General features: G+C 36.5%; 6 protein-coding genes across 6 annotated transcripts; 2 read left to right on the top strand and 4 right to left on the bottom strand.

Moving 5' to 3' along the window:
* Window positions 1–49: 49 nt before the first annotated feature.
* Window positions 50–1,461, bottom strand: GCK72_012598 (uncharacterized protein; the record flags this gene model as incomplete). Its single annotated transcript, XM_053729238.1, has 3 exons — window positions 50–465; window positions 918–1,109; window positions 1,155–1,461. 3 exons carry the CDS (start codon window positions 1,459–1,461, stop codon window positions 50–52), a joined length of 915 nt encoding a protein of 304 aa, XP_053584010.1.
* A 7,848-nt stretch (window positions 1,462–9,309) lies between these two features.
* Window positions 9,310–11,827, bottom strand: GCK72_012599 (uncharacterized protein; the record flags this gene model as incomplete). The annotated part of the gene is made up of 5 exons (XM_053729239.1): window positions 9,310–9,573; window positions 9,622–10,329; window positions 10,431–10,837; window positions 11,287–11,478; window positions 11,524–11,827. 5 exons carry the CDS (start codon window positions 11,825–11,827, stop codon window positions 9,310–9,312), a joined length of 1,875 nt encoding a protein of 624 aa, XP_053584011.1.
* A 3,596-nt stretch (window positions 11,828–15,423) lies between these two features.
* On the top strand, window positions 15,424–16,488 carry GCK72_012600 (uncharacterized protein; the record flags this gene model as incomplete). Its single annotated transcript, XM_053729240.1, has 5 exons — window positions 15,424–15,505; window positions 15,553–15,749; window positions 16,033–16,236; window positions 16,283–16,395; window positions 16,443–16,488. 5 exons carry the CDS (start codon window positions 15,424–15,426, stop codon window positions 16,486–16,488), a joined length of 642 nt encoding a protein of 213 aa, XP_053584012.1.
* Window positions 16,489–17,475: 987 nt separating this feature from the next.
* On the bottom strand, window positions 17,476–17,766 carry GCK72_012601 (uncharacterized protein; the record flags this gene model as incomplete). Its single annotated transcript, XM_003095482.2, has 1 exon — window positions 17,476–17,766. The coding sequence occupies one exon, from the start codon at window positions 17,764–17,766 to the stop codon at window positions 17,476–17,478; it is 291 nt and encodes a 96-aa protein (XP_003095530.2).
* A 2,294-nt stretch (window positions 17,767–20,060) lies between these two features.
* GCK72_012602 (uncharacterized protein) lies at window positions 20,061–23,610 on the bottom strand (the record flags this gene model as incomplete). The annotated part of the gene is made up of 3 exons (XM_053729241.1): window positions 20,061–20,280; window positions 22,460–22,509; window positions 23,554–23,610. The coding sequence occupies 3 exons, from the start codon at window positions 23,608–23,610 to the stop codon at window positions 20,061–20,063; spliced, it is 327 nt and encodes a 108-aa protein (XP_053584013.1).
* GCK72_012603 (uncharacterized protein) lies at window positions 20,073–20,378 on the top strand (the record flags this gene model as incomplete). The annotated part of the gene is made up of 1 exon (XM_003095493.2): window positions 20,073–20,378. The coding sequence occupies one exon, from the start codon at window positions 20,073–20,075 to the stop codon at window positions 20,376–20,378; it is 306 nt and encodes a 101-aa protein (XP_003095541.2).
* Window positions 23,611–26,414: the final 2,804 nt, after the last annotated feature.

A 26,414-nucleotide genomic window follows, 5' to 3' on the forward strand; every position in this document is an offset into this window, starting at 1 on the left:
GTGTATGCTTATTTGAGTTAGTTAAAACACAAAAAATATTTTAATATTCTCAACTTACCCCTCGCTTCTGCAGTTGACGCAACGCCTTGACGTCTTTCATAGAATTCTCATAAATAAACTTCATCTGAATTGCACACGGTGGTTTCATTTGTCGTGGGAGAACTCGGAGATACTGATCGATTGAATCGAGACTATCAAATATATCATAATTGTTCTTCATCAGATTCTCCAGTGCAATTTCATACGGGATGTGCCCATCGAATCCCCTCCAGATTGCTCGCCAGTAGACACTTCGAGTCAATTCATAGAATTTGTCAATCTGCTGTGGAGTATTATTAATATCCTTTAATTGATGGGATGCGGGGGGTGTCCAGGTGAGTTCATCTCGGTCTTTGTCTTCGAATGGGGTTGTGGTGAGCATTTCCGGCAAGTCAGGTGGATAATTTGGGCCGATCAGGACGATCTCTATAAAATGAATTGTCGTGTCGTGATAATCATGAACAGAATTCTAGTCATGTATCCCTATCCAATCATGCATACTTCCAAACCGGACCTACAAAGGCCGGCGCGTATCTCACTTAAAACTTAATATTATGAGCTGGAAAAGCTACCAAAATGTAGATCTCGATGAGATCTATGGATGTGACTACGGGCAGAGAGGCAGTTCCTTAATGTACCGCTGGCCGGGCTAGAATGGTTTTTTTTTGGCAATTTTCGCGTTTTGGCACTTTTTCCCTGCTCCGGGCCATTAACAAATAACCATCCGGCCCTTAGTAGGTCACGGGCATAGAACTTGCCAAGTTCTATATTGGTGTGTTTTTAGCTCACAATATTGCGTTTTAACCAAGTTACGCTCCGGCCCGTTTCGGCCCTGTTTGCAAGTATGGAATAATGTATCTAATTCAATTTCTACTTACTTTTTCTTACGTCGACGTTTTTGTCTTCTTCCTCTTCTTCAATATCAGGATCTTCATATAACACCTCTTCCACAACCATCCCAATTTCCAATTCATCCCCATCTGCCATTCGTTGATACTTCTGGAAGTGCACTCTGCAGGATGGGGAGCAGGCAAAACTTTCTGTATCACCATGGCCATAAAGTATGATATCTGGAAATAAAAAATAATGTGTTATATTCAATCGTTTCATCTCACCATGTGAATTCAAAACTGGTGCAACAGGCCCTTCAATCCCGTTTTCTTCATCATCCGACGACAAATTCTCTCTATCTTCCATCAGTCTTCTTTCATTTCGCCGTCGTTTCTGCTTCTTTCGTGGTGGAGTGATACAGATGATCGACTCATCTCCAGAAGAGATTGTAATTATGTTTTCTTGATCCGTTGAGTCAGATGAAGCTTGTTGCGGTTGTGATGGACCAAGTTGACGTCGCCTTGATCCTGATCCCGAGGAAGCGGAAGCTTCTGAACGACGCTTGTTATTGTGGACTTGTTGTGACATCATAGTCAAGTTCACTGCACTAGTGACTGCACTAGTACCTGTAAGACTGAAATCATTAAAACGAGGCTCTGAAATGGGATAAGGTCGGTTGGAGGATCAGAAATCAAGTTCTCAAAAAAACGTGGGTTTTAGAGGTTTTCAGGAAATTTGAAAAAATACAAAATGATATGTTTCAAGTTTTGCCTAGACTGATCAAAGAATGACATTTTTAGTTGACGTTAGTCAAGATCACAAAAAAAATTGCACGTGTTTCACTTTTAAGCTATGAAACGTCATTTTAACATTCTTGTATTGACAGGATAATCTTTACCAAGTCTTGAAATTGTGATAATTTGTAACTGTGGTTAAATAACAAAATCAGAAGATTTTTCACGTGAAGTTGTAAATTCTGTTACCCATAAATGCGTTAATTAGTCCGCTATTAAAAATATTTCATTTTGTTAATGTTTTTTGAAAGGTGCTTTCCATCCCGTTTCTAACATCCGTTACAAATCACTTATTAAAAATTGATATTGCGAAACAGAATAAAAAATCGATAAAAACATTTTTGTTAGTCATTTGTCTTGACTTTGTTTGGTTTATTTTCTACTCTCTTAACAGGAACGGTTTGTTCCAATCAGTGCAACTAACCGATCTACAGAAAAAAGGAGAAATGTAAAAATAAGTGAATAGAACCAGCAGAAAAAGGAGAAGAGAAGGAAGAAGAACTAGAGAGGATATGATTCGGTAAGATTCCTCCTGACCATAGTTGTCAAGGCCCGGGCCGGTAGAAAGTTTTCAAGGCCCGGCCCGAAGGCCCGGCTTCAAAAAATGATCCTATTTTTCCCAAAATTGTTTTTGAAATTTTTGAAATTTTTCATCAAAAATGTGACCATTTTTTATGCTTTTTCAGATTTTTTACTAATTCTGAGTGATAGTCGAAAATTTGACTTTTTTGCGAAAAAAATTCAAAAATTCGAAAATTTTTTGAATTTTTGAATTTGGCGCCAATTTTCAGGGCCTTCGGGCCGGGCCGGACCGTAAATTTTGTTGACAAGGCCCGGCCCGAGCCGTTCTTCTCAAAAAAAACATCAATTGAAGCTGCAAAAGCCGTATACAAAACTATTGCAAAACAGAACTAAAATCGAAAACAATTTATTTGTTTGTCATCGTTCTGGTTTATGTTTTCTAGCGATATACCCAATTTTAATGAACACTCAAAAGTCTTAACTCAAAAAAGATTGGAGGTAAACATTGAGCAATTAACAAATCTCTGTACTGAGAAAAGAGAGGAAATGAGAAATCAATAAGCTGAAATAGAGAAGAGGGAAAGGACAAGAGGAGAGTTACCAGAAAGAGAGAACATTGGAATGATGTGTCCCCCACAGGTTATATGTTTGTTGAATGGGCACCATAGCGAGTCCACGAGGTACTCAGTCTGAATGATAAGTAAGGAAACCAGTTTGCAACTTTGCTTTGGAGTATTGCAGAATCAATTAGTGTTCGTTTCTAATCTAATTAATTTCAGATAGAGTTATCGGATGTTTAAAAAAGTTCTGATTGAAATGGGCATTGTAGAGATTTGAATGACTGTAATACATTATCTGAATTTGACAAATATAAAACAAACTGTCTGAAACTGGAAAATTCATGAAGTATTTTGCCAAACACAGATATTGTACAAGCTACTTAACAATCAACATGAATTGACTGTAATAAAACACATGTATATTGGCAAAACAAAGTTGCTGTCATTGAAAAGGGATTTAGGAAAAGTTCATCGCAGCTAACAGAACATTTCAGCCCATATAAAATATCTATCTCTAATAATCAAAACCACCCTTTCAAAAGTTGTTGGTAGAACAGTATTTTTAACTATTAAAAACAAACCATTTTGTGTCTGGACTTGAGAAGCTTCTTACTAGCGCTCGAAATGGAACGAGTTGGGACGTCCCGCGTCCCCGTCCCGCGCGTCCCGGATTGTCATAACACTGTTGAACATAAACCTACATTTTTGAAACTTTGGGAATCGCGTCCCCAGCTATGTCTTCAGATTCTGTGAAACGGAAACTCAGAGCCACCGTTTCCATTCACGAAATATGGAGCAGTAACGAGATTTTTACCAAAGATAGACAGTCGTTTTATTCCGAAACTCATATTATAATAGAAGTCAAAATTAAAAAGTATGCGAAACACTACTTTCGAGTAGAATTTAGGTAGAATCAAAAAACTACACAAACTCAACTATTTTTCATGTGTTGAAAACCAAAATATCTAGTTGGAGGGGTAGAGAACCAGGTTTGTTATAGTCCATTAAAACCCATCAATTTTTTCCAGGATGTTTTTCTCAGCATTAAAAATTTCTCGGTATCAAATTTTTGTTTTTAATGGTATTTGCTGTTTTGAACATTAATTCCATTCGAACATCTGATTTTGATTTATGCCAGTGATAGAAACTGAAAAGGTTATTAGAAAAATCACAACAAAGGCATAGATGCTTATTGATATTTCGATCATGTTTAAAATTCGTCTGACTATTGCATTTCATGACATTTTCACAATATGAATGCGTCTGTTTACGTTGGCAGTGACCTTATTAATGTAATTTTGAGACCTGAACAACTTTTAGAAAATTGTTAAAACCGTAGTAATTTCTCAGTTTCATGATCCTTAGTATAGTACGGAAACAAAAATTATGTAGTACATCGCATTTTGAGAACGAGGAAAAAACGCAATTCAAGAGAGTCAAATATCAGAAACAAATGGTTCTAAAAAATACGAGCAATATTCCGAGCCGTCGTTTTTCGAAAATTCAATTGGCTCTCTGACAAACTTGAGGTTAATGAACAGTTCGTTACAATTCCTTGTTCAAAACTATAGACTTCAACATAAAGATCGTTTTCCTGTATTTCTTGCAGAAATTGCGAAACAGAACAAGAAATCGATAATGATTCCTGTGTTTGCTAATTATTGAGAACTAGGTTTTCTCAGTTTTTTATGCTTCGTCACAAATTTATAAATAATGATTCATGATCGGAGAATACTAAGCGCTGAGAATAAATCATTAACCAGAAACCGTTAAAAACTAAGAAAAGTTGGAGACAAAAGAGGAAAAATGAATTGCCAGCGACGTGAGAGAAGAGAAGGACAGGGAGAATAGGGAGACGCCAGAGACGAGACGATTTGGAATGGTGTGTCGCCCACAGGATATTTGCTTAGCATGTCTGTTAAAATGGGTACTACATGTCAGAGCGGATAAGGTATTCAGTCCAACACGAAGGTTACATTGTTAATTTTGAGGAAAATAAAAACCTGAACAGAGGCTTCAAACTAGAACATTGTAAAATTAGTTTTTAAATTACTTCAAAGAAACACGAAGATTTTTTAAAACTTACAGCTTGTTAGAGTATCTCATACATGCATTTCTTCATGTTTTTGTGATTTTTTGTATTTGAATATCTGGTAAGTTCATTTATTGATGTTTCAGAAAGACTTTATCAAGGCGAGAAAAAGATCTCATTAAAATGAAACAACCATTAAAATTGGCGAATGAAAGACGAGCGGAGCGAATGTCGAAGCGAATACACGTAGGAGGAGGAAGGACGAACATATGTAGAAACTTATATATTAGAGAGAAGAGAGTGCAGCAACCGGAGAATCGAAAAAAACTGCTGACTGATAAATTTCAAAACATTATATTCAAGTACTACCGGTTTCACTTTGAAAAGAACTAACTTGAGATTGTTTAAAAAAATTAAAGCTACGTTCACGAAACCCGTATTAAACGACAAACTAAGATTCGAACTGAATTTATGAAATTTTTGAAACTGAGTTTTTCTTTATATAATCAGTTTGTTTATTAGGCTCAGGGTCGGGGAACATATTTGAAAACATTAAATAGAAGAAAAAGTTATCTGACCCATTTTTAGACAAAACTAGGTTAAACTATCGCTAGTTCTATGGTTGCGAAACGTCGTGGTTGCGAAATGTCATAGTTGCGGAATGTCGCAGTTGCGAAATGGCTAGTTGCGAAAAGTCGCAGTTGCGAAGTGTCGCAGTTGCGAAACCTATGTGAGTTGCGAATTGTCGCGGAGCCGTTTATTATAATCAGTTTGAAAAAAAACTGTGTTTAGAAAATTTTGTAAATGCAGAAGTAATTTTTCCCGTAGTCCAGATCTGAAATGTTAATACCAGTTGAGTTTCATGAAACATATGTAGTGGTGTGACTAGCGTCCCCCGCCTCCCGGCGGGCTCCGCTAGAAGGGGCTTCGCCTCTTGCGCTTGCGCAGCAAGCTTTAAAATCTGGAAGCTCTACGACCATTTTGAAGCAAGTTGGAAGTGATTTTCTATTTTAGCTGACCAAAGCAAAAAGGAGTTCAGTAGCTTTCGAATGGTAGTAAAACCAAGTCTGTACGACAATTTTGAGCCGAGTTATAAAGTTTTGAAGTTTAGAGGCTGGGGCGCCACGAGGCGCGAAGCTTCTGAAGTTTATCCGTGGGCTATCACCCGGTGGGGACACATCTGAATGCCACTATGGCGCTACAGTAAATCTACCACCCTGTGGGGACACATGTAACGTTATGGTGAGAAGGTGAGATCCTGGGTCAGAATCCACCCTTTTAAGGAGTCAAGCATAGTTTAATCCCGGGTCAGAATCCACCCTTCTAAGGCGTCAAGGGACATCAGGTGACGGATATTTGAATCCTGGGTCAGAATCCAGCCTTCTAAGTAGTCAAGCGACATCAGGTGACGGATATCTGAATCCCGGGTCAGAATTCACTCTTCTAAGGCGTCAAAGGACATCAGGTAACGGATAGTTGAATCCCGAGTCAGAATCCACCCTTTCCCTTTGTCGCTCAAACTATTTACATATAAAAGTAGGTCAAAAGTTCATCACCGGTCAAGAACACCTTTTCCCCTTCCCAGAACAACCAAAATTCAAATATTCTTCCCATATCCCCGATGAGAATCCGATAAGAATGCCGAAGGGCAGTGGGTCAGGTCACCCTCTCACAGAAAAAAACGTAAAAAAGGCCTATTTGCACTTTGAAGCGAGTTATGACGTTATGAAAGTTTGAGCCACTGTAACTCGACTCAAAATCAATATTTTTTGAAACTCTTTTTTTTGTCCATTAGAAAATTTCAATAACAATAACATATTCAAAATTCAATACAATCCCACCACAACCACCCGAGAAAAAAGCGCCAAACGCGCCCCAGCCCGAAAACTCAGTGCAAAAGCTGTTTTCTCCACAGCTCAGCTCCCACCGGACCGATTTGGCTTAAACTTATATATTCCAATAGATGTTTTGAAGGTGACCAACATATCAAATAATCAAAACGTTTTTAGTGGAAAATTTTTTCAGTGCGGGCCAAAAACACCTAAAAAATCGCCTCCTGAAAAATTTTTTCACTAAAAGTTTTACAAATTTTATATCAGTTTGTTCAGATTTTTTTTTTACATCATATATTTTTGTCAGAACTGAAAAATTCCCAAAACTACGCGCGCTACAGGCGGATCATGCCCCTCACGAGGCTATAGACCTGGTAGGAGGGCGCATTTTTCGTGTTTGATAAACGTTCACGGGAAAATGGTCACTCCGATCAAAAATCTTTTTATTTTACTGTATTTCCCGTCCAATTTTACGTTTACTCGCCAAGTTTCAAGAAAAAATCTCAGTTAGAACTCGAGATATAAGAGGGAAAGTAAAAAAAATTAGGCTATTTTGATATTTTGAGAAATTTTCACTTTCCCGTCTGTAAAATTTTTTTGAAAAGAGATATCGGGATAATTTTTTTTCTCCATTTAGCCACTTTTCTCCTCTACAAACCTATAACTTTTCTCCTCTACAAACCTATTTTCATAGTCATAACTGCAAAACTCATCCTACATCAAGCAAGGAAATTCAAAAAAACACTAAAAAAAACACAATTTTTTCAAGCCAAAAAAAATGACTTTCACTCTACGGCTCATAGCTCGGCCACCAATAATGGTATCATCACCAAATTTTCCAAGAATGATGGGACAGCGCATTGCTAATTATCAAAAAAAAAATTAAGTCAATAGCTTCAAAATGAAGCAAGGTATTAACGACGAAAGTGAAGGACAAAAAAATTTGACACGCTAAGCCCCGCCCACAAAGGACAAAATTTGAAAAAATTTTGACGCGTGCGCCTTTAAAGATTTCCCCCTCGCATACTTAGTGGGGTTAGAGGAAGAAGTGGCGCGAAACTGATTTTCACCATTTTTGATCTATTTTCACAAGTTCGAGAAAAAATTATGCAAAAATAGATCAAAAGTGGTGAAAATCTGGTTCGCGCCAGAAAAAACTCTGCGTCTTTCGCCGATACTCTCTCGTTTGCGGTGGGGCGCAGTTGTAAGAAGGCGTGGGCAGCTAATAGAAATGTAAGAAAACAGTAAATTTTGTAAAAATGAATGAAAAATACATCGTTGAAAGTGAAACCAGATAAAGTATTAGCAAAAAAAACTATGACTTCAGTTCAATATAATGAAATGAAAAAATGAGAACCTAGATAACAAGCTGATGAAACCAGAAAACAATTTCGGTGGAAAGAGATTTTTAATACAAGTTAAAGGAACTGGAACTGTCATCAGACAACAACAATAAAGATAAAAGCATACTTGTCAACCGGGCCGGCGCGTGACTTGCGCCAAAATGAATATTATGAGCTGAAAAATATACCAAAATATAGATCCCGACGAGTTCTATGCCCGTGACCCACTACGGGCCGGATGGCTATTCGTTAATGTGCCGCGGGTCGGGGAAAAGTGCCAAAAAACGCAAAAATGGCCAAAAAAGCCATTCTAGTCCGGCCCGCGGCACATTAACAAATAGACATCCGGCCCGTAGTAGGTCACGGACATAGAACTCGTCGAGATCTACATTTTGGTATATTTTTCAGCTCATAATATTGAGTTTGACGAGAGTTACGTGCCGGCCCGGTTGACAAGTATGGATAAAAGAAAGACGAAACAGTACAAAACAACTGAAATGGGAATAGAAAACGGAAAGAAGCAGAGTGGAAACATGCCGTCATCCAATTATAACAATTCACAGATCAGGTCAACAACTGTGAAAGAAATTCAATTGATCTCAAAATGAGGAAAATGAAACAGATAATGTTGTTTAGGTTAAGAAGTTTCGGAATTTCAGAAACCCTGATTGAAAATAGAATTCGGAAAATGGTAATTACTCAGGCAATATCAGCGTTATCAGAAAAGCAACCCGAATTTTTTCGCTCAATAGTGTTTTCATTGCTCAAATTTTCCAACCTGTTTCTTAATTCTACACGGTCACTGTATTTCGAGATCAATTGAGTTGGATTATCAAATAGAAAACCAGATGATTGTTTATTGGGAAAGAAAGAAAACAGTAAAACTTATTTAAATGATTGTGAATATGAAAAATTGAAAATAAAACAAGGTAAAATATCAACCAAAAACAACGATTTTAATATAAGCATGTAAAATTAAAGATAATAAAATGAAAGCAAACTAACGAGAGGAGAATTCAAGATAAAATACTGATGAAACCAGAAAAAAGTATGTGGAATGCGATTCGAAGAAATCGGATCAAAGAGTAAAATTGTTATCAGACTGCAGAAATGAAAGAAAGACAAAACAGTATAAAATAACTGAGAGGGAGATTGAAAACGGAATGGATCAGAGTGGAAGCATGACATTATCCAATACTAAAAAACTGACTAAGCAACTATGAAAGAAATTCAAATGATTTCTAAACCAGGAAATTGAAACCGACAGAATTGAATTATGAAATTTCAAAATTTCAGAATATCTGAACAAAAAAGTCTCTGGGTTACTCATGTAATATCAACGCTATCTGCTTAATTTTATTTCCTTCCACGTCTTCTTCTTCCTGCCGTTGCCACATTTTTTGTTGTAACCACAGTTTTCTGAATTTCTGCAACCGACTTCTTTCTTGATGTATCTTTTGGTGTAGTTGGAGCTTGACAAACAACTTTTGGTTCCTCCACAATTTCATACTCCTCTCTAACCCGCCACGGCTCAATATCACCAGGTATCTTGTGAGCAAATCTCCTGATCGTAGTCGGCAGATTTGGGATGTAATTCTTGTAGAACACGAGGATTTTCACCTGAAAAACTAGTTTTTTGATTTATCACTTTTGAATAGTTCTTTTTACATCAGAAGTCTCGTTGTGTGATTCTACAAATCTTTCAACCTTCTCCACTGCTACTCCCATCTTCTCTGCTACTTTCGCTTGATCAGTCATCTTTCCACTCAACTGTTTTTTGAAGACGGGCTTCTTAATGAGCTTAAGACACTCTTCTTTTTGCTCGGCAGTGAGTTCAAGGTCTCCGCCATTTGACTGCTTCTGACATCGACACAACACAAACAATGGCATCACAAATGGCTGGAGAGAGTCGACAATGTCTTTTCCGCTCATTTTACTCCATCCTTTTCCAATACTTTTCTTCTCCTCGTCGGTCAACTCCAATCTGCTCCATCGCTCATCCCTTTCTTTTTTCAAATGATCATCGAACTCACTTGACTTAAGGTGACGTCCCATCTGATGCTCCAATCGATTACACTTCTCGACGTTCTCTGTCTCCTCATCCGTAAAGACCACATTCCTCGCTGGTCGATCCACGATGTTCCCATTCAAGTGCCTCCATGTTTTGCATATAAGACAGAGTCTATTCTCATTTGGTTCAGCAATGTTTCTAATGCGTCTGGTGCAGTTCTCACAGGCATATCTTGGCAGAAAATGGAGTATTGAGCAGAGGACTTCATCGCAATTGCAAGGAAGTTTGAAATGGGGTTGGAGATGGAAGAAGCGGATCATTTTGTGGCGGTACTGATGGATCTCTGCCAAGTTGTAGTTTTGCATCTGTAATAACAACACTTACATTATGACTGTAAAAAGATTAATGTGTATGCTTATTTGAGTTCGTTGAAACACAAAACAATATTTTAATGTTTTCAACTTACCCCTCGCTTCTGCAGTTGACGCAACGCCTTGACGTCTTTCATAGAATTCTCATACATGAATTTCATCTGAATTGCACACGGTGGTTTCATTTGTCGTGGGAGAACATGAAGATACTGATCGATGGAGTCGAGACTATCGAATATATCATAATTGTTCTTCATCAGGTTCTCCAGTGCAATTTCATACGGGATGTGCCCATCGAATCCCCTCCAGATTGCTCGCCAGTAGACATTTCGAGTCAATTCATAGAATTTGTCAATCTGCTGTGGAGTATTATTAATATCCTTTAATTGATGGGATGCTGGGGGCGTCCAGGTGAGTTCATCTCGGTCGTTGTCTTCGAATGGTGTTGTGGTGAGCATTTCCGGCAAGTCAGGTGGATAATTTGGGCCGATCAGGACGGTCTCTAAAAGATGAACTGTTATTTCAAAATAATCATGAACAGAATTCTAGTCATGTATCCAGAATCATGCATACTTCCAAACCGGACCTACAAGGGCCGGCGCGTATCTCACTTAAAACATAATATTATGAGCTGGAAAAGCTACCAAAATGTAGATCTCGATGAGATCTATGGCTGTGACTACGGGCCGAGTGGCAGGTCCTTAATGTACCGCTGGCCGGCCTAGAATGGTTTTTTTGGCAATTTTCGCGTTTTCGGCACTTTCTCCCTGCTCCGGGTCATTAACAAATAACCATCCGGCCCGTAGTAGGTCACGGGCATAGAACTTGCCAAGTTCTACATTTTGGTGTGTTTTTAGCTCACAATATTGCGTTTTAACCAAGTTACGCTCCGGCCCGTTTCGGCCCTGTTTGCAAGTATGGAGAACTGTATCCAATTCAATTTCTACTTACTTTTTCCTACGTCGACGTTTTTGTCTTCTTCCTCTTCTTCAATATCAGGATCTTCAGCTAACACCTCTTCCACAACCATCCCAATTTCCAATTCATCCCCATCTGCCATTCGTTGATACTTCTGGAAGTGCACTCTGCAGGATGGGGAACAGGCAAAACTTTCTGTATCACCATGGCCATAAAGTATGATATCTGGAAATAAAAAATAATATGTTATATTCAATCGGTTCATCTCACCATGTGAATTCAAAACTGGTGCAACAGGTCCTCCAATCCCATTTTCTTCATCATCCGACGACAAATTCTCCCTATCTTTCATCAGTCTTCTCTCATTTCGCCGTCGTTTCTGCTTCTTTCGAGGTGGAGTGATACAGATGATGGACTCATCTCCAGAAGAGATTGTAATTATGTTTTCTTGATCCGTTGAGTCAGATGAAGCTTGTTGCGGTTGTGATGGACCAAGTTGACGTCGCCTTGATCCTGATCCCGAAAGAGCAGAAGCTTCTGAGCGACGCTTGTTGGAGTTGATTTGTTGTGGCATCATAGTCAAGTTGACTGCACTAGTGACTGAACTAGTACCTGAAAGACTGAAATCATTAAAACGAGGCTCTGAAATGGGAGAAGGTCGGTTGGAGGATCACAAAACAAGGTCTCAAAAACGCGGGTTTCAGAGGTTTTCAGGAAATTTGAAAAAATACAAAAATGAAATGTTTCACGTTTTGCATAGAATGAACGAAATATAACATTTGTTAGTTGACATTATCCAAGATCACAAAAAAACTATGCACGTGTTTCACTTTTAAGCTATGAAAATTCATGTTAATATTCTTGTAATAAATTTACCAAGTCTTGAATTTGTGATAATTTGTGATAACTAACTGTGGTTAAATAACAAAACTAGAAGATTTTCACGTGAAGTTGTAAATTCTGATTTTCACGTGAAGTTGTAAAACCATAAATGCGTTAATTAGTCCGCTATCAAAAATATTTCATTTTGTTAATGTTTTTTGAAAGGTGCTTTCCATCCCGTTTCTAACATCCGTTACAAATCACTTATTAAAAATTGATATTGCGAAACAGAATAAAAAATCGATAAAAACATTTTTGTTAGTCATTTGTCTTGACTTTGTTTGGTTTATTTTCAGTTTCTTTAAATTATTTTCTACTCTCTTAACAGGAACGGTTTGTTCGAATCAGTCTAACTCTGAAGAATTTTTCGGACGGAAAGTATTCGGAGAGTATTCGAAAAACCGTTCGAAAAATATTAGAAATTTGAAATTTCCGTTGAAATTTTGAAAAATTAAATAACAAAAATAGTGATTTTTCGTTTTTTTCCTGAAATTTTGTATTCAAGAACATGTTTTCCCCTCCGAAAAACTCATTTTTTCAGACAGTTTTCCTGAAACTTTTTTTTTCGAATTCTTCGGTTTTTTCGATCAAAATTTTTCGAAGCAGGAATTTTTTCGATTTTTTTCGATACGAAATTTTCGAAAAAAAAGTTCTTTTAACGTTTTTTTAGCAACTTTTTGGAACTGAAAAGTTTTCAGCGTTTCAAATTCCACTCTAGTTTTTTTCGAAATTAATACAAGATTGTAACGGTACAATCAACAATAAAGCTATTACGTAAGAACGTTCAAGATTTAGATATTAAGCGTAACAACCTTATGCCTAAACAGTTTATCAGCTGTTAGAACGAGACTGAAAACACAAAACGCTCCAATAATTTAATGAGACGAATACTTTTATCAAAGCAATTAATTCTGCAAAAACCGGATATGTAAAACTATTGCGAAACAGAACTAAAATTGATAGCGGTTCATTTGTTTGGCATATTTCCCGTCTATGTTTTTGATCTATCTCCTAGTTTCAACGAATACATGTCTCATCTCAAAAAAATTCGGAAGTAAGCATTAAGCAATTCAAAAATCTCATTACCGAGAAAAGAGAGGAAATGAGAAATCAATAAGCGGAAATTGAGAAGGGGGAAAGGACAAGAGGAGAGGCCCCAGAAAGAGAGAACATTGGAATGATGTGGTGTCCCCCACAGGTTATATGTTTGTTCATACTTGCAAAATATCGGCCGGGCCGGTAGAAAAAGTTGCCGGGCCCGCCCGACCCGGTCGGCCCGGAGTCAAAAAGTGAGCACAATTTTTTCACACAATTTTTTAAAATTTTTTGAAATTTTCATAAAAAATAGTCAAAAATCCTATGTACACTTGTGTTTTATCGATATGTGAAAACATAGTCAAAGATTCGACTTTTTTGCGAAAAAATCAAAAAAAATTTCAAAAAAGTTCACAATTTCAAATTTTTGTACTGTGACCCGGGCCGGGCCGGTGAAAATTCTCAAATCGGCCCGGCCCGGCCCGGCCCGTTACAAGTATGTGTTTGTTCAATGGGCACCATAGTGAGTCCACGAGGTACTCAGTTTGAATGATAAGTAAGGATACCAGTTTGCAACTTCGGAGTATTGCAGAATCAATTGGAGTTTGTTTCTAATCAAATCATTTTCAAACAGAGTTGTCTAACAATGAAATGTTTCTGTTTCAAATGGGCATTATAGAGATTTGGATGACTGTAATACATTATCTGAATTTGACAAGTATAAAACAAACTGTTTGATACTGGAAAATTCATGAAGTACTCTGCCAAACTCAGATATTGTACAAGCTACTTAACAATCAACATGAATTGACTCTAACAAAACACATGTATATTGGCAAATAAAAGTTGCTGACATTGAAAAGGGATTTAGGAAAAGTTCATCGCAGCTAACAGAACATTTCCGCTCATAGAACATCTTTTCAGCTCATAGAACATCTTTTCAGCTCATAGAACATCTCGATCTCTAATAATCAAGAATAAAACCACCCTTTCAGAAGATGTTGGTAGAACAGTATTTTTACCTATAAAAAACAAACGATTTTGTGTCTGGACTTGAGAAGCTTCTTACGAAAGAATGCAGAAATGAAGTGATCCTACTGCCATGGAATAGACGAGAATTCAAGGTTATAATTTTGAAAATATTGTGAAACTGAGGAAAAAAGGTGATACTGTTTTATTTGTTGGTTTTTGACAGGTATTCTTGAGGTATTCTCAGTATATGCAGTCAAAGAAATTTGCTAAAGAAAGTCATAAAAGAACCTAACCGACCGTTGAAGGAGACCGGATGATTATGCTGAACTTTTTTGAGAAACTTGCGAGACGAACTTGAGTTTTTTTGAGTGAAAAATTTAAAACTATACACAAAAATTATACTTTCATCAAATTATAAGTTTCACAGTTTCCAGCCGTACATATGTGATGGGATATCTTTGGTATTGAAATCCATTGGAAAGCCTTTTTACATCATTTGCGCTAACTTTATCGTCTTTTTATTCTTTGCAAATAGATCGGAAACAACCGCTAAAAATGGGGAATGAATGACGAGCGGAGCGAATGTCGATGCGAATACACCGAGAAGGAAGGACGAACATATGTAGAAACTTATATGTAAGAGAGGAGAGAGTGTAGCAACCAGAGAAATGAAGAATATCCCGTGATAGTCAGCGAGTGTGAACTGCTAACTGATAAATTTCAAAACATTGTATTCAAATACTACAGGTTTCACTTTGAAAATTACTAACTTGAAATTGTTTTAAAAAATTAACGCGTCGTTCACGAAACCCGTATTAAACGACAAACTAATATTCGAATTAAATTTCTGAAGTTTTTGAAACCGAGTTTTTCCTCATAATCAATTTGAAACAAGTTGGGTTTAACAGATTTTTTAAATGCAGAAGTGATTTTTTCAGTACTCTTGATCTCAAACCTTAATACCAGTTGAGCTTCATTAAACATATGTAGTGCTGTTAAAATGTTATATTCAAAGTTTCACATTTTAAAATTCTCATTCTCAATAAAATTATATGTTTCATTTATTCAATAAAACTCAAAGTTTTTCGAACTAAAATATTAACATCAATTCTCCTATTATTTGATGTTTTGAGATATCAAAAATCATCAAACTACATACACATCTGATTTGTTTATCTCATTCAGTTCATTTCATAATTTTCATTGCTTCATGAATAATAAATTAATATTCATCGATTCATCCATTGATATGCTCTCATTCCTAGCTTACAGTCAACAGAAATGTTAGCGGCTGCTGTTATTTTCTCTCCTTTTTTCTTCCATTTTGTGGAAACTTGTCTTAAAATCAACTACTCGACACCACGTTAGTTTATTAAAGATCTTCCCTGTGAAATAAACAACTCATTTTAGCAAAATGCGAGTGTAAATCCCTTGCATTGGATTCATCTAACATGCAACAAAATATTGGAACCAGTTCATTCTATCCAAATATCTCCCTTCATTCAGTTCAATCTCCAATTATCTCGATCGATGACTGTGCTCTCACTGCTCACTGCAATAATGAAAATTACGATTTAGTTGGTTTCGACCCGTTAAAAGCCACCATGGTTTGTTGTAAAATTCTGATATCGCATTGTTTTCCGTTTGAAGTTTGGTAAATACAATGCAGAAGGATTCTGTGATCCATATACTCAGAAATGGCTAATTGATGATGGAGATGGCAGTGGATTGACAACTTACCCTCAATTTTTTGGGATTTGTGTGGACTACTGTGAGTTTATTTTTCATTTTGGAGAGTATCTGAAATTATTTCTTTCAGCAAAACAAGCAACAACACCTGTTCCACGTATAAGTCTCATCATTGCTCATATTAATTAAATAATCTTTCAGTGTCGAGGTGTACAGATTGCTCTGCTTTCAATATATATAACAGTTATGGAACAGAGAATTCAATCAGCTTCGCTACAGCGTATCTCTACACTTAGAATTTTAACGAAAGTTTTTTTCAGAAGACACATTATTGACGGCTGCGTGGTAGAAGAAATATGGTGTGTCAGAGTGGATGATCTGGTTTGTGAAGCTGTTGGGATAACGGTATGAATTTATCGAAAGAAGTTGACTCAAAAGTATTTGATTGTAGGCGAAAACTGATTCTGGAACATATCAAATTGAAGACTTGATTGGAGTAAGTGGAGTAAGTGCAATGAGTATCCTTGTTTGCGGTTCAAATGGAATGCATTCCCACTATGATATGTAAGTTTATCCAGAGAGTTCACAACACAACTATTTTCTGAATTCAGAATTGATATCAAAGAAATATCGTGTTCATATGAAATGTGTTCGTGATATTCAACTCTTTTTTATAAGTTATAAATAAAGTTATTTTCCCATGTTTTGAGATCTCAGACTATCGAAAAGTGAAACTTCATTGAAATTGACAACAAGTATTTTACATTATTCTGTGTTGCAATAATATTAATCTCTAAGCATGCGTAAACTGAAAAGGATGGTGCTAATAAAAAGATGGTACTAATGAACATGAATAACAAAAAGTGTAGCATGTGAAAAAACAAGAACTGTGTATTATAGCAGCCCACCCTTCGTACAACTGCGCCCCACCGCAAATGAGAGAGTATCGACGAGAGACGCAGAGTTTTTTCTGGTTCTGCTAATACTATCGAAAAGGGTTTCTGTAATTCGAAATCGCGCACTAACTATTACACTGACGTCACCATCAAGTAGTGTAGCCTTAAAAGCTTATTGAAAAGCATATTTTTAAAAAGCATATGTTATTTTGCACATAAAACGATCGGCACAATGCAGCGGACAACAAAGCATGTATCAGAAAAAGGTATCAATTCCCGTTTCAAGATACTCTCTTTTTCAACATCACTGTTTTTAATGCAGTGTTTGCCGGTATTCATTATTTTCTCAATGTTTTGTTCAAGTTTTCAGTTGCATTTCCTTTTCTTAAATTCAAACTTGTTACGGAATTCATTGCAAGAGGGGGCTTGTGTACTTGTAAGTTAAGTATATTCGTGGAACAAACGAAGTGAATTTAATTTGATTGTTGTTAGTTATTTTTGTTTTGAAACTATCCTGCTTTGAGGTTATTATTATATAACCCTAGCCAAAAACTGATAATCGTAACTTCCCGTTTTTTTCAAAAACTGGTATGAACCAATCACCAAATTAAAAAAAAATCCATTTGGCGCTAATCCGAAATGATAATGAGAGCAACTTTGTTATTTGATATCCAATACTTCTCTAACAAAAGAAACAGAGAAGATTCTGACTGCAATTATTTTATTGACTCATAAACATTCGACGGATTTAGACAAGATTATTGTAGAGCTTATTGCATCCACTGATCTTGAATGGCTGCTTCTTGGCTGGGAATGTCTCGAGACAGCAACGGTATTGGTTTCCAGTCATACAGGATCCTTCATAGACAACATGGCACTGGTGGACACACAGATTGTAGCAGGTCTGATTTGTTTGAGTGGCGAAACTGATCCATGGAGAGCAGTTGTCGTAAGATGCTCCTCCGTTGTAAGAAGAACAGTAGTTTTGACAGATGGATAGAAGACTTGCAGAGGCAAAGGAGATGAGGGCAAAGAGCATGAAGTAACGAAACATCTGAAAATGTGGATCAGAGGGAAGTGAGATTCTGGAAGAGATCTTACCTTGGTGGATGCTGGTCAGTAGAAACTGATGAGGAGTGTATTCCGGGGGTCCCTTTTATGTGGATCGGATAACTCGGCAGGGAGTCTTTTTTATTGAAACATTTTCTCTATTCTCTTTGTGTTTGGTGCAAACCAAGCTCAAAAGTTTGCAATATCCACCCCCGTTCATTCAAAAACCGAAGTAACAGTTTCTGGTCCAAAAGTTTATTCCGAATGATCACGGTGAGCCACCCACATGCTTCAAATTTGGATTCGTGACAGCGGGGGATCTACTGAATGTACTCCGTAATCGAGAGTTCGGATCAAGAGTTTATGCCAAGCGAGCCAGCTACATGTTTCAATATTGCGCTTTTTACACCGGGATACCCAATAGAATGTTCTATGCCGCGAATGAATCCGAGTTCAAGAGTTTACACCACCCACACCCGGTCATTTAAAAGCCTAAGAGACATGTCCCTTCGTCAATGAAAAAGTTAAATCAAACGTAATAAAAAGAGTCGGTTTCACTTCTACGGTGTAAGGACTCAACAAAATTTCATAATGTTTCGGCTATCAATAGTGAAATGGCAGGAAAGAATCTTCAGAGCTCAATTATGGGATCATCAATTGAGCTTCCGTTGATCAAAAAGTTGTTGGTAACTTTTTGGAAGGATCGCGGGAATTCTGATGTGCTCGGATCACTTATCCAGTTGGTGAATGTTGATTTTAAATAAAAGGGCTGAGGATCAGGTGAGAAGTTCACCGTGTGACCAATAATCTGGCAATAATCTGAATAAGATCTGAGTAAACTTAAATTTCAGACATACACCAGCGATTTTCAAAATTTGTTGAATTGATTCATCGGCGATGTGAAACCGACTCATGTTATTATGTCATTTTTCCATTTTTTTTGTACAGGCTTTCCAAAGCTCTTATTAATGTCACAGTGAATTCTCTGGGTTTTCTGAAATAAATCATTTGGTGGCCTCCGACTTTTACTGTATTCGAAATACTGTCGAGTATATTCTCGAACCATGAAAAGAATCACTTGTCTGATAGGAAAAGTACTGTTACAGCTACCGTCTGTAGCAAAAGGGTGTTTCATAAGTTGCTGTTGGTTCGGAAGGTCATCTAAACATAATATTCATGATTCGTCTGATAAAGTGATTAAAGTGATAAAAATTGTTCACAAACTAGCAACTTCAATTGTGTGACTGATGAAGGCATTTGAACACACAACTGGAATGATATACATATAACAATGGTGAAAATAACACAAACTTGAAACATTAATAAATTTACATGATTCAGGACCTGACTATAATGAAGATAAAATTTGATTTGAAAAGACGAGTCAATCTTGAAAAGGACTCAAAAAGCTTTAAAGTTTCGCATTGAACACCACTGCCGTCAAAACTAAAAATTCAAATGTAAATTTCAAAATTTTTTTGCAAAAGCTTTGAATATTCTTGCAAAGATGTCAATATTTAGACTATGATTCAGAATCAGAAAAAAAACTTTAAAAATCATCTAAAATTGACTTTTTTGAAGCCGGGGTCTGCTTGTTAATGTTATTTGGCACAGTTTTTCTTTGGTTTCTTTTGTATTTCTAATGCTGTTTCGTGCATTTTATAGAACTTTGACAGTTTCCGTTTATTTCATTATTAGTTTCCAAATGAATATTTGTAATTTTTCAGTTTCAAACGAATCCTGGAATATCTGCCAGATACAGTCCTGAGGACAAGACCCGATTTCTGTTTCCGTCGAGTAGTTCAGTCTTCCAAGATTTGCTTCATACTACTACCAGCAAATTTTCATTGAAAATGGATGGGTGTCTCATCCAAACTTTTGAACTCAAATCGGATCTCATACAATGAAAATAGGGAGTGTGTTTCAATCAGAAATGCACCTCCCGCTGTCAAAAAACTGGTAGGTGGGTGGCTCATCATGATCGCTTGTAGCAAACTTTTGGTTTGAGAATAGTCACTGGAAATTTAATAAACGTGTGTGGGGGTTGTAAACTCTTAAACTCGGATAAAAAAACTGTCACAAGCTTTTTCAATCAACGGGGGTGTAAACATTCGAGTTGGGCTCACACATAATGAAAATAGAGTGTAGGTTTCAATCAAAAAGACTCCCCGCAGAGTTATCCGATCCACATAAAATGGCGCCTTGCAATACACTCTTCATCAGTTTCTACTGACCAAAATCCACCAAGGTAAGCTCTCTTTCAGAATCTCATTTCCCTGTAATTCACATTTCCAGATGTTCCGTTACTTCTTGCTCTTCGCTCTCGTCTCCATTGCATCCGCAAGTCTTCTCTCCATCTGTCAAAACTACTGTGCTTCTTACAACGGAGGAGCATCTTACGACAACTGCTCTCCATGGATCAGTTTCGCCACTCAAACGAACCAGACCTGCTACAATCTCTGTGTCCACCAGTGCCATGTTGTTTATGAAGGAGCCTGTATGACTGGAAACCAATACCGTTGCTGTCTCGAGACATTCCCAGCCAAGAAGCAGCCATTCAAGGTCAGCGGATGCAACAAGCTCTACAATAATCTTGTCTAAATCTGAATTGTAATTGCGTCGAATGTTCTTGAGTCAATAAAATAACTGCAGTTTCACATTCTCTTCAATTTTGAGCAATTGAGTATGTGATTTGATATGGCATTGAAACGGCCCGATTAGTCTCCTCCGGTCTATTCACTTCGGCGTCTTCCTCAACTGTATTGGTCCGTTTAGAGATCCCAGCATTCACTTCAAACTGGAAAGTTCTAGAAGTATTCTCAAAAAATATAAATATAAAAACTCGCGAGAGGTTTAGAGCTGGTTTTTTTTTTGCTTTTTTCAATGTGTCCGAGGACAGCTTTGTCGTAGGTTTTTGACATGGTTCACTGACACAGATACTTCGTATACAAAGCTTGAAAAAACCTGGATCTTAGGTAATACAGGCATGGAGCAGGCGCAAAAAGTGTAAGAAGAAGTTACATTAAAAAACTAGCAGACTAAAAGACAATAAACTAAAAAATAAGAACAACCGTTTCACAATATTGTCAGAAAGCTAAAACTTTGAGAAATTTTATTCTGTACGAAAGTCAATTGATACAATTAAAAATTTCAAACGAACAGAGCCCCACCGAGTTGACATCATTTGAACAGGAAGTGAAACATATTTAATCCAAATGTTTAAAACAAAAAAGAAGTGTTTTAAAAATCTGTCCGGCAACAAATAAAAAGTCCAATCCCTAACAGAACGAGAACAGGTACGTTCCATTAGAAAATACTTAAATTCTTCCGATTTGTTAAGAATATCTAAAAACAATCGCACGCGCGCAAAAACTAGATTCATTTGGAAGCGTGTCAAAAACAAACTGCGATGGTACTTTTTTGTCAACCGAACTCTAACTTGTTTGACCCAACAAAATTGCACATCAAGTTCATCTGAATCAAACCCCATTTGACTGCTTAAACCAATCTAGGTTAACCTCACTGTGTATTAACATTTTAAAAATTAAAAATTATATTAATGTTGCATAAAACTCATATTTTGATTTGTCATACAGAATTATCTAATCCTGTGCACTGTTATAAATTCGAGACTCCGATATACAGTAGCGAGCATAAGTGAGTACCCCTTCATACTTTTATATGTAACTCTGTTGAATCGTGTCCGTTTTGCATAAACTTTTTTTTTGAAAGAAAGCCAAAGTATTCAGCAATAAGAAAATATGTTTTTTGAAAAATTTGCGTCAATGATTTTTTCGATAATCGATTTTTCCTGATCTTAATTTGAAAATTCGAAAAAAAACTTTTTATTTTTCTCTTGGAGATATTGAGTTTTTGGTTTAAAAATGTTGGAAAACACTCAATTTGGAGCTTTTTTTGATGAGTTATGATGATTTCACCGAGGGCACTACTTTTGACTTCTGGAGCTTTAGCACGATACTTAGAAGTTGAGAAGCCGATTCAACATAATTTTTTGTTTATTTGAGTGTTTTCCAACATTTTAAAACCAAAAACTCAATATCTCCAAGAGAAAAATAAAAAGTTTTTTTCGAATTTTCAAATCAAGATCAGGAAAAATCGATTATCGAAAAAATCAGTGACGCAAATTTTTTGAAAAACATATTTTCTTATTGCTGAATACTTTGGCTTTCTTTCAAAAAAAGTTTATGCAAAACGGACACGATTCAACAGAGTTACATATAAAAGTATGAAAGGGTACTCACTTATGCTCGCTACTGTACACAACCAGGAACGACTTTAGGAGAAAAGCAATGATGATCTTGTGACTCATCTGCAACGGCAATAGCATTTTTCGAAAGTTTTCACAACTTTTTTTTTCATGCCTTCCGTGCTTTCAAACGGAACCAGTTAGTCTTTTCAATAATACATTCTATTTTCAGATCTTTTTAAATAATTTTCTATTCAGCTATAAAAATTTCTAACTCTTCTTTTTCATATTACTTGTTCGAAACCATAAAGGAACCAAATTTGCAGTATTGAATGTTTCGTTAAACATACTTTTTCATTAAAACTGTTGGATTCTGAATAAAACAGCTCTGATGAACGGTAATTTTAAAAACCGTACTGCGTTTTCAAGTTGCATAATTCCTAAGAACGATAGCTGGCTATGCATTATCACTCACTTGAAATCAACAAAATCTGGACGAGCTGCTTTTATTCCATTAACTTGAAACTGAAATTTCAAGCATGAACTTTTCTAAAAATTCTGGTGTTCATAGCAACGGAAAGCAAACATTTATTGAAAGTGCAGATGTTTGAGTTATGTTTAATTGTTTATTTTCTAAAATCCCAACAATTGTCAATTTCATCTTCGGTTTATATATATATATATATATATATATATATATATATATATATATTCTAATTCTAACTGATCATTCCTGTGTAGTTCGTGGTGTATATGAAAAAATAAAAAACAAAGAATTGTCTTTTTTTTCTAATTTTTACTGTTTCACGATGTTAGTAAATTCTCAACAACATATGGAAGCTTCAGTGATGCTGGAACGTTTATATTGAAATTTTGATTTATATTGAAATTTTGATTAGCACGTGATCAAAACCAAGTTCTGTTAAAACTATAAAGTAAAAACTTTATGTACATAAGTGTTTCTCAATGTTTTGAACAGTGGGAAGCTCAACTATTTGTTCATGTATGTCAGAATTTTGTTAGAAATAATTATCAATTCTTCTGATAATAACTAAAAGGAGTCATGATGGATTCAAGAAATATAAATATTGTTCGACGTATTTCTTTGTCGGTCACATTGCTAATTTCCCCCCAATTTTTTTTTCCAACGCTAATACGCTGCCTTGGTTGGGATGGTGTGTTAGTGTCTCGTTGTGTGCTCAGGTGTTCTAACGTCATCTCCCCACTCAACCCCATTTCGACTTCCTAATATTGGTACTAATTCCGATACTAATAGATTCCCTAATACCCATTAGAGCGACAAGGGAAGCCACGCCCACTTTTCCCTGTAGCATGATGGGCGGGGTCTGGTATTAGAAGACATCTCTGCCCCCGTTTCTCGTCATTCTAAGATTTGCCTCCCGGTCATGGCAGTCGAACAATTGTCTTCTTATTTTTATTCAATTATTGTACTTTGCTACTGTTTCAAGTTTTCGATATTTTGAAGGATTGTGAAGGTAAGACCTTGAGTGAACATTTGAATTAATTTTCCCGTTATCAGAATTAATTTTTTTTAGATTGAAAACATACCAACGCCCTTGGGAATCCATCTCCACTCGTCAAATGGGTGATTGACAGTGCCCTCATCCGGATCGTTCAGGCTCACTAGGGAATGACTTACACATAGGTTGGAGATACACAACATGACCTATATCGCTGGAAAGCTGACGTTTTCCTGATTCCGAATCTATATTCAGTTTTTGCAGTGGCCCTCCCAGTTTTGAGAAATTCGGCTTCGAAGTTTGGGTAAATTTTAGTGCTGAAACTCAAGTTGTCAACCCGCGTGTTGCCCTAACGCGTAAATCCATTCGGAGGTTAGTTAAATCAGCGATTGAATGGTCGAGGTGGTTACAGGTGTGGTAGTAGATGGACACTCTGTGGATCGACTCCTTGCTCTTTTTCCTGTTTTTTTACTTTTTTGCAATCCTCGTTTTTAGGTCCCATGGTCATTACAATGTGTCAGAATTCGGTTTTTGAAGCTTTTCGAGTCAATATTGACTTCCTGCGACGTTTTAAGAAAAAACAATTTTTTCAAGAAATTCAACTTTTCTGTGACCATGGTGGGCAGTTGGAATTTTTTTTTGAAACAATTTTGAAAAAAAATTTTTTGTTAAAAGTTAGAAAAACAATAGAAAATGCGTTTTGATATTAGATTCCAACATGTTTACATGATAGAGATCTTCACTACGATTTTAACTTCGAATCACCGCATAAGAAGCAGAGTAATTGCTTCAAAAAAGTATATACCAGAGTAACAAGACAAGTAAACTTTGGAAAAAATAATTTTTATACCTTGCTATAACATTTTCTATTGTTTTTCTAACTTTTAACAAAAATTGTTTCAAAAAAAAATTCCAACTGCCCACCATGGTCACAGAAAAGTTGAATTTCTTGAAAAAATTGTTTTTTCTTAAAACGTCGCAGGAAGTCAATATTGACTCGAAAAGCTTCAAAAACCGAATTCTGACACATTGTAATGACCATGGGACCTAAAAACGAGGATTGCAAAAAAGTAAAAAAACAGGAAAAAAAGCAAGGAGTCGATCCACAGAGTGTCCATCTACTACCACACCTGTAACCCCCTCGACCATTCAATCGCTGATTTAACTAACCTCCGAATGGATTTACGCGTTAGGGCAACACGCGGGTTGACAACTTGAGTTTCAGCACTAAAATTTACCCAAACTTCGAAGCCGAATTTCTCAAAACTGGGAGGGCCGCTGCAAAAACTGAATATAGATTCGGAATCAGGAAAACGTCAGCTTTCCAGCGATATAGGTCATGTTGTGTATCTCCAACCTATGTGTAAGTCATTCCCTAGTCAGAGAGGACCTCCCGGATGGTCGAAAATTCTTTTGGAAGTCGGATACTTCCTCTCGATCTGTCCACTTGCAAAAAATTGGTGAGAATACTTGTTACCACGTTTTGAAAAAAAAACATTATGCTTTTTTAGAACTGGTGCTATGCCGCATTTGCCGTACCACCTTCAAGACCCAATGTTCGATCAAATACTTTAAGCATGGCTTGCTCTGGTTCAAAAGAGATTCCGAAAAGCAATAATTGATTTTCAACCTCGATCATTTTTATATTAACTGGAAAAACAACAGAAAATGACAAAAAAATATTAAGAATGACTAGAGGGATAGCAAGTGGTGCGGGTCAGGGATGTGCGGAACGGAAATCGGAAATTCCGAAATTTCCGAAATTTCCGACTTTTTCCAGAACCTTTTTCCGTCGGAAAATTTCTTAAATGTTTTTTCGGAAATTTCCGAAATTTCCGAAATTTTCATTTCCGCACATCCCTGGTGCGGGTGACTGTGATGTTTCTAAAATTTTCAGTTTTGAGATAAGTTTTTGAATAAGTAAGCTTTTGAGCGGAACTTACGTTTTTCGTGTTACAAAAGTTTTTTTTGTGATTTTCCACAAAAATGTGAAGATATTTCAAGGAAAATAAGCCTTTGTAGCGGAATTGTATCGATTTTTGGTCTGTTCAGTTTTGGGGCATTAAAATATTAAGCAAAAAAACTGGGAAATGAGCCTCCTTCTTCTTCAAACGAAAGGCAAAGGAACAGGCAGCCAACATTGAAAACGAAGAAGAAGAACACTTTCGGGAGAGAAAAAAGTTCAAAATGCTAAAAACATGAAACAGTATAAAAAAGTGTGAAAACGAGTTAGGTATACACCAGCAGGCTAAAAAGCCAATAGATTTTTGAAATAAAAACAACTGTTTCACAAAATTGTGAAAAAGTGAAAATTTTGAGAAGATTTTATTTGATAGATATGAATTTCTTCTTTATCAAAAAGTATACAAACTGAAGTTAACATACATACATCGTACTTCCTAAATAATTTTATTATAATTTGCCAGGAGTCTCTTTGTCAGGTTTCAATTTATGTATTTTCTGTTTTGTATATCCTATTTCCATCCATTTCCAATGTCGTTTTCAATTCCAACTCATTTGCTTGTAGAAGTTTCTTATTTGCTTGAAGAAGTTTTACGTTTCACTTTTGATACAAGCACACTCATCATTAAAAAACAGCGAGGTGTAACAATCTAAGGGAAACATGTACTTTCAGCATCTCTCCAATTCCTCTAGGATACATAAAATTTAAGATCTGAAACAGAAAAAAAACTAACGAAAATGTAGCTTTAACCATTTTCCCACTGTTCCACTTGCATTTCTTACTTCAATGAAATTACTATTTAGCAATACTTCTACGAGGATTTCTATTTTTTCAGACAGCGGAATTCCATCAGCTCCTGGTGTCCCGGATGTCGGCGGCGCTGGTATCGGAGAGGTTACTGTAGTTTGGAGTGCACCACTTCAGAAGAATGGAAAAGAGATTCGAGGATATTTGAGAGAGAGAGTTACCAGATGGAGAATGGGAAG

The sequence above is a fragment of the Caenorhabditis remanei genome, chromosome IV (genome assembly GCF_010183535.1).
Source record: "Caenorhabditis remanei strain PX506 chromosome IV, whole genome shotgun sequence".
In the NCBI taxonomy this organism is placed as follows: Eukaryota; Metazoa; Nematoda; class Chromadorea; order Rhabditida; family Rhabditidae; genus Caenorhabditis; species Caenorhabditis remanei.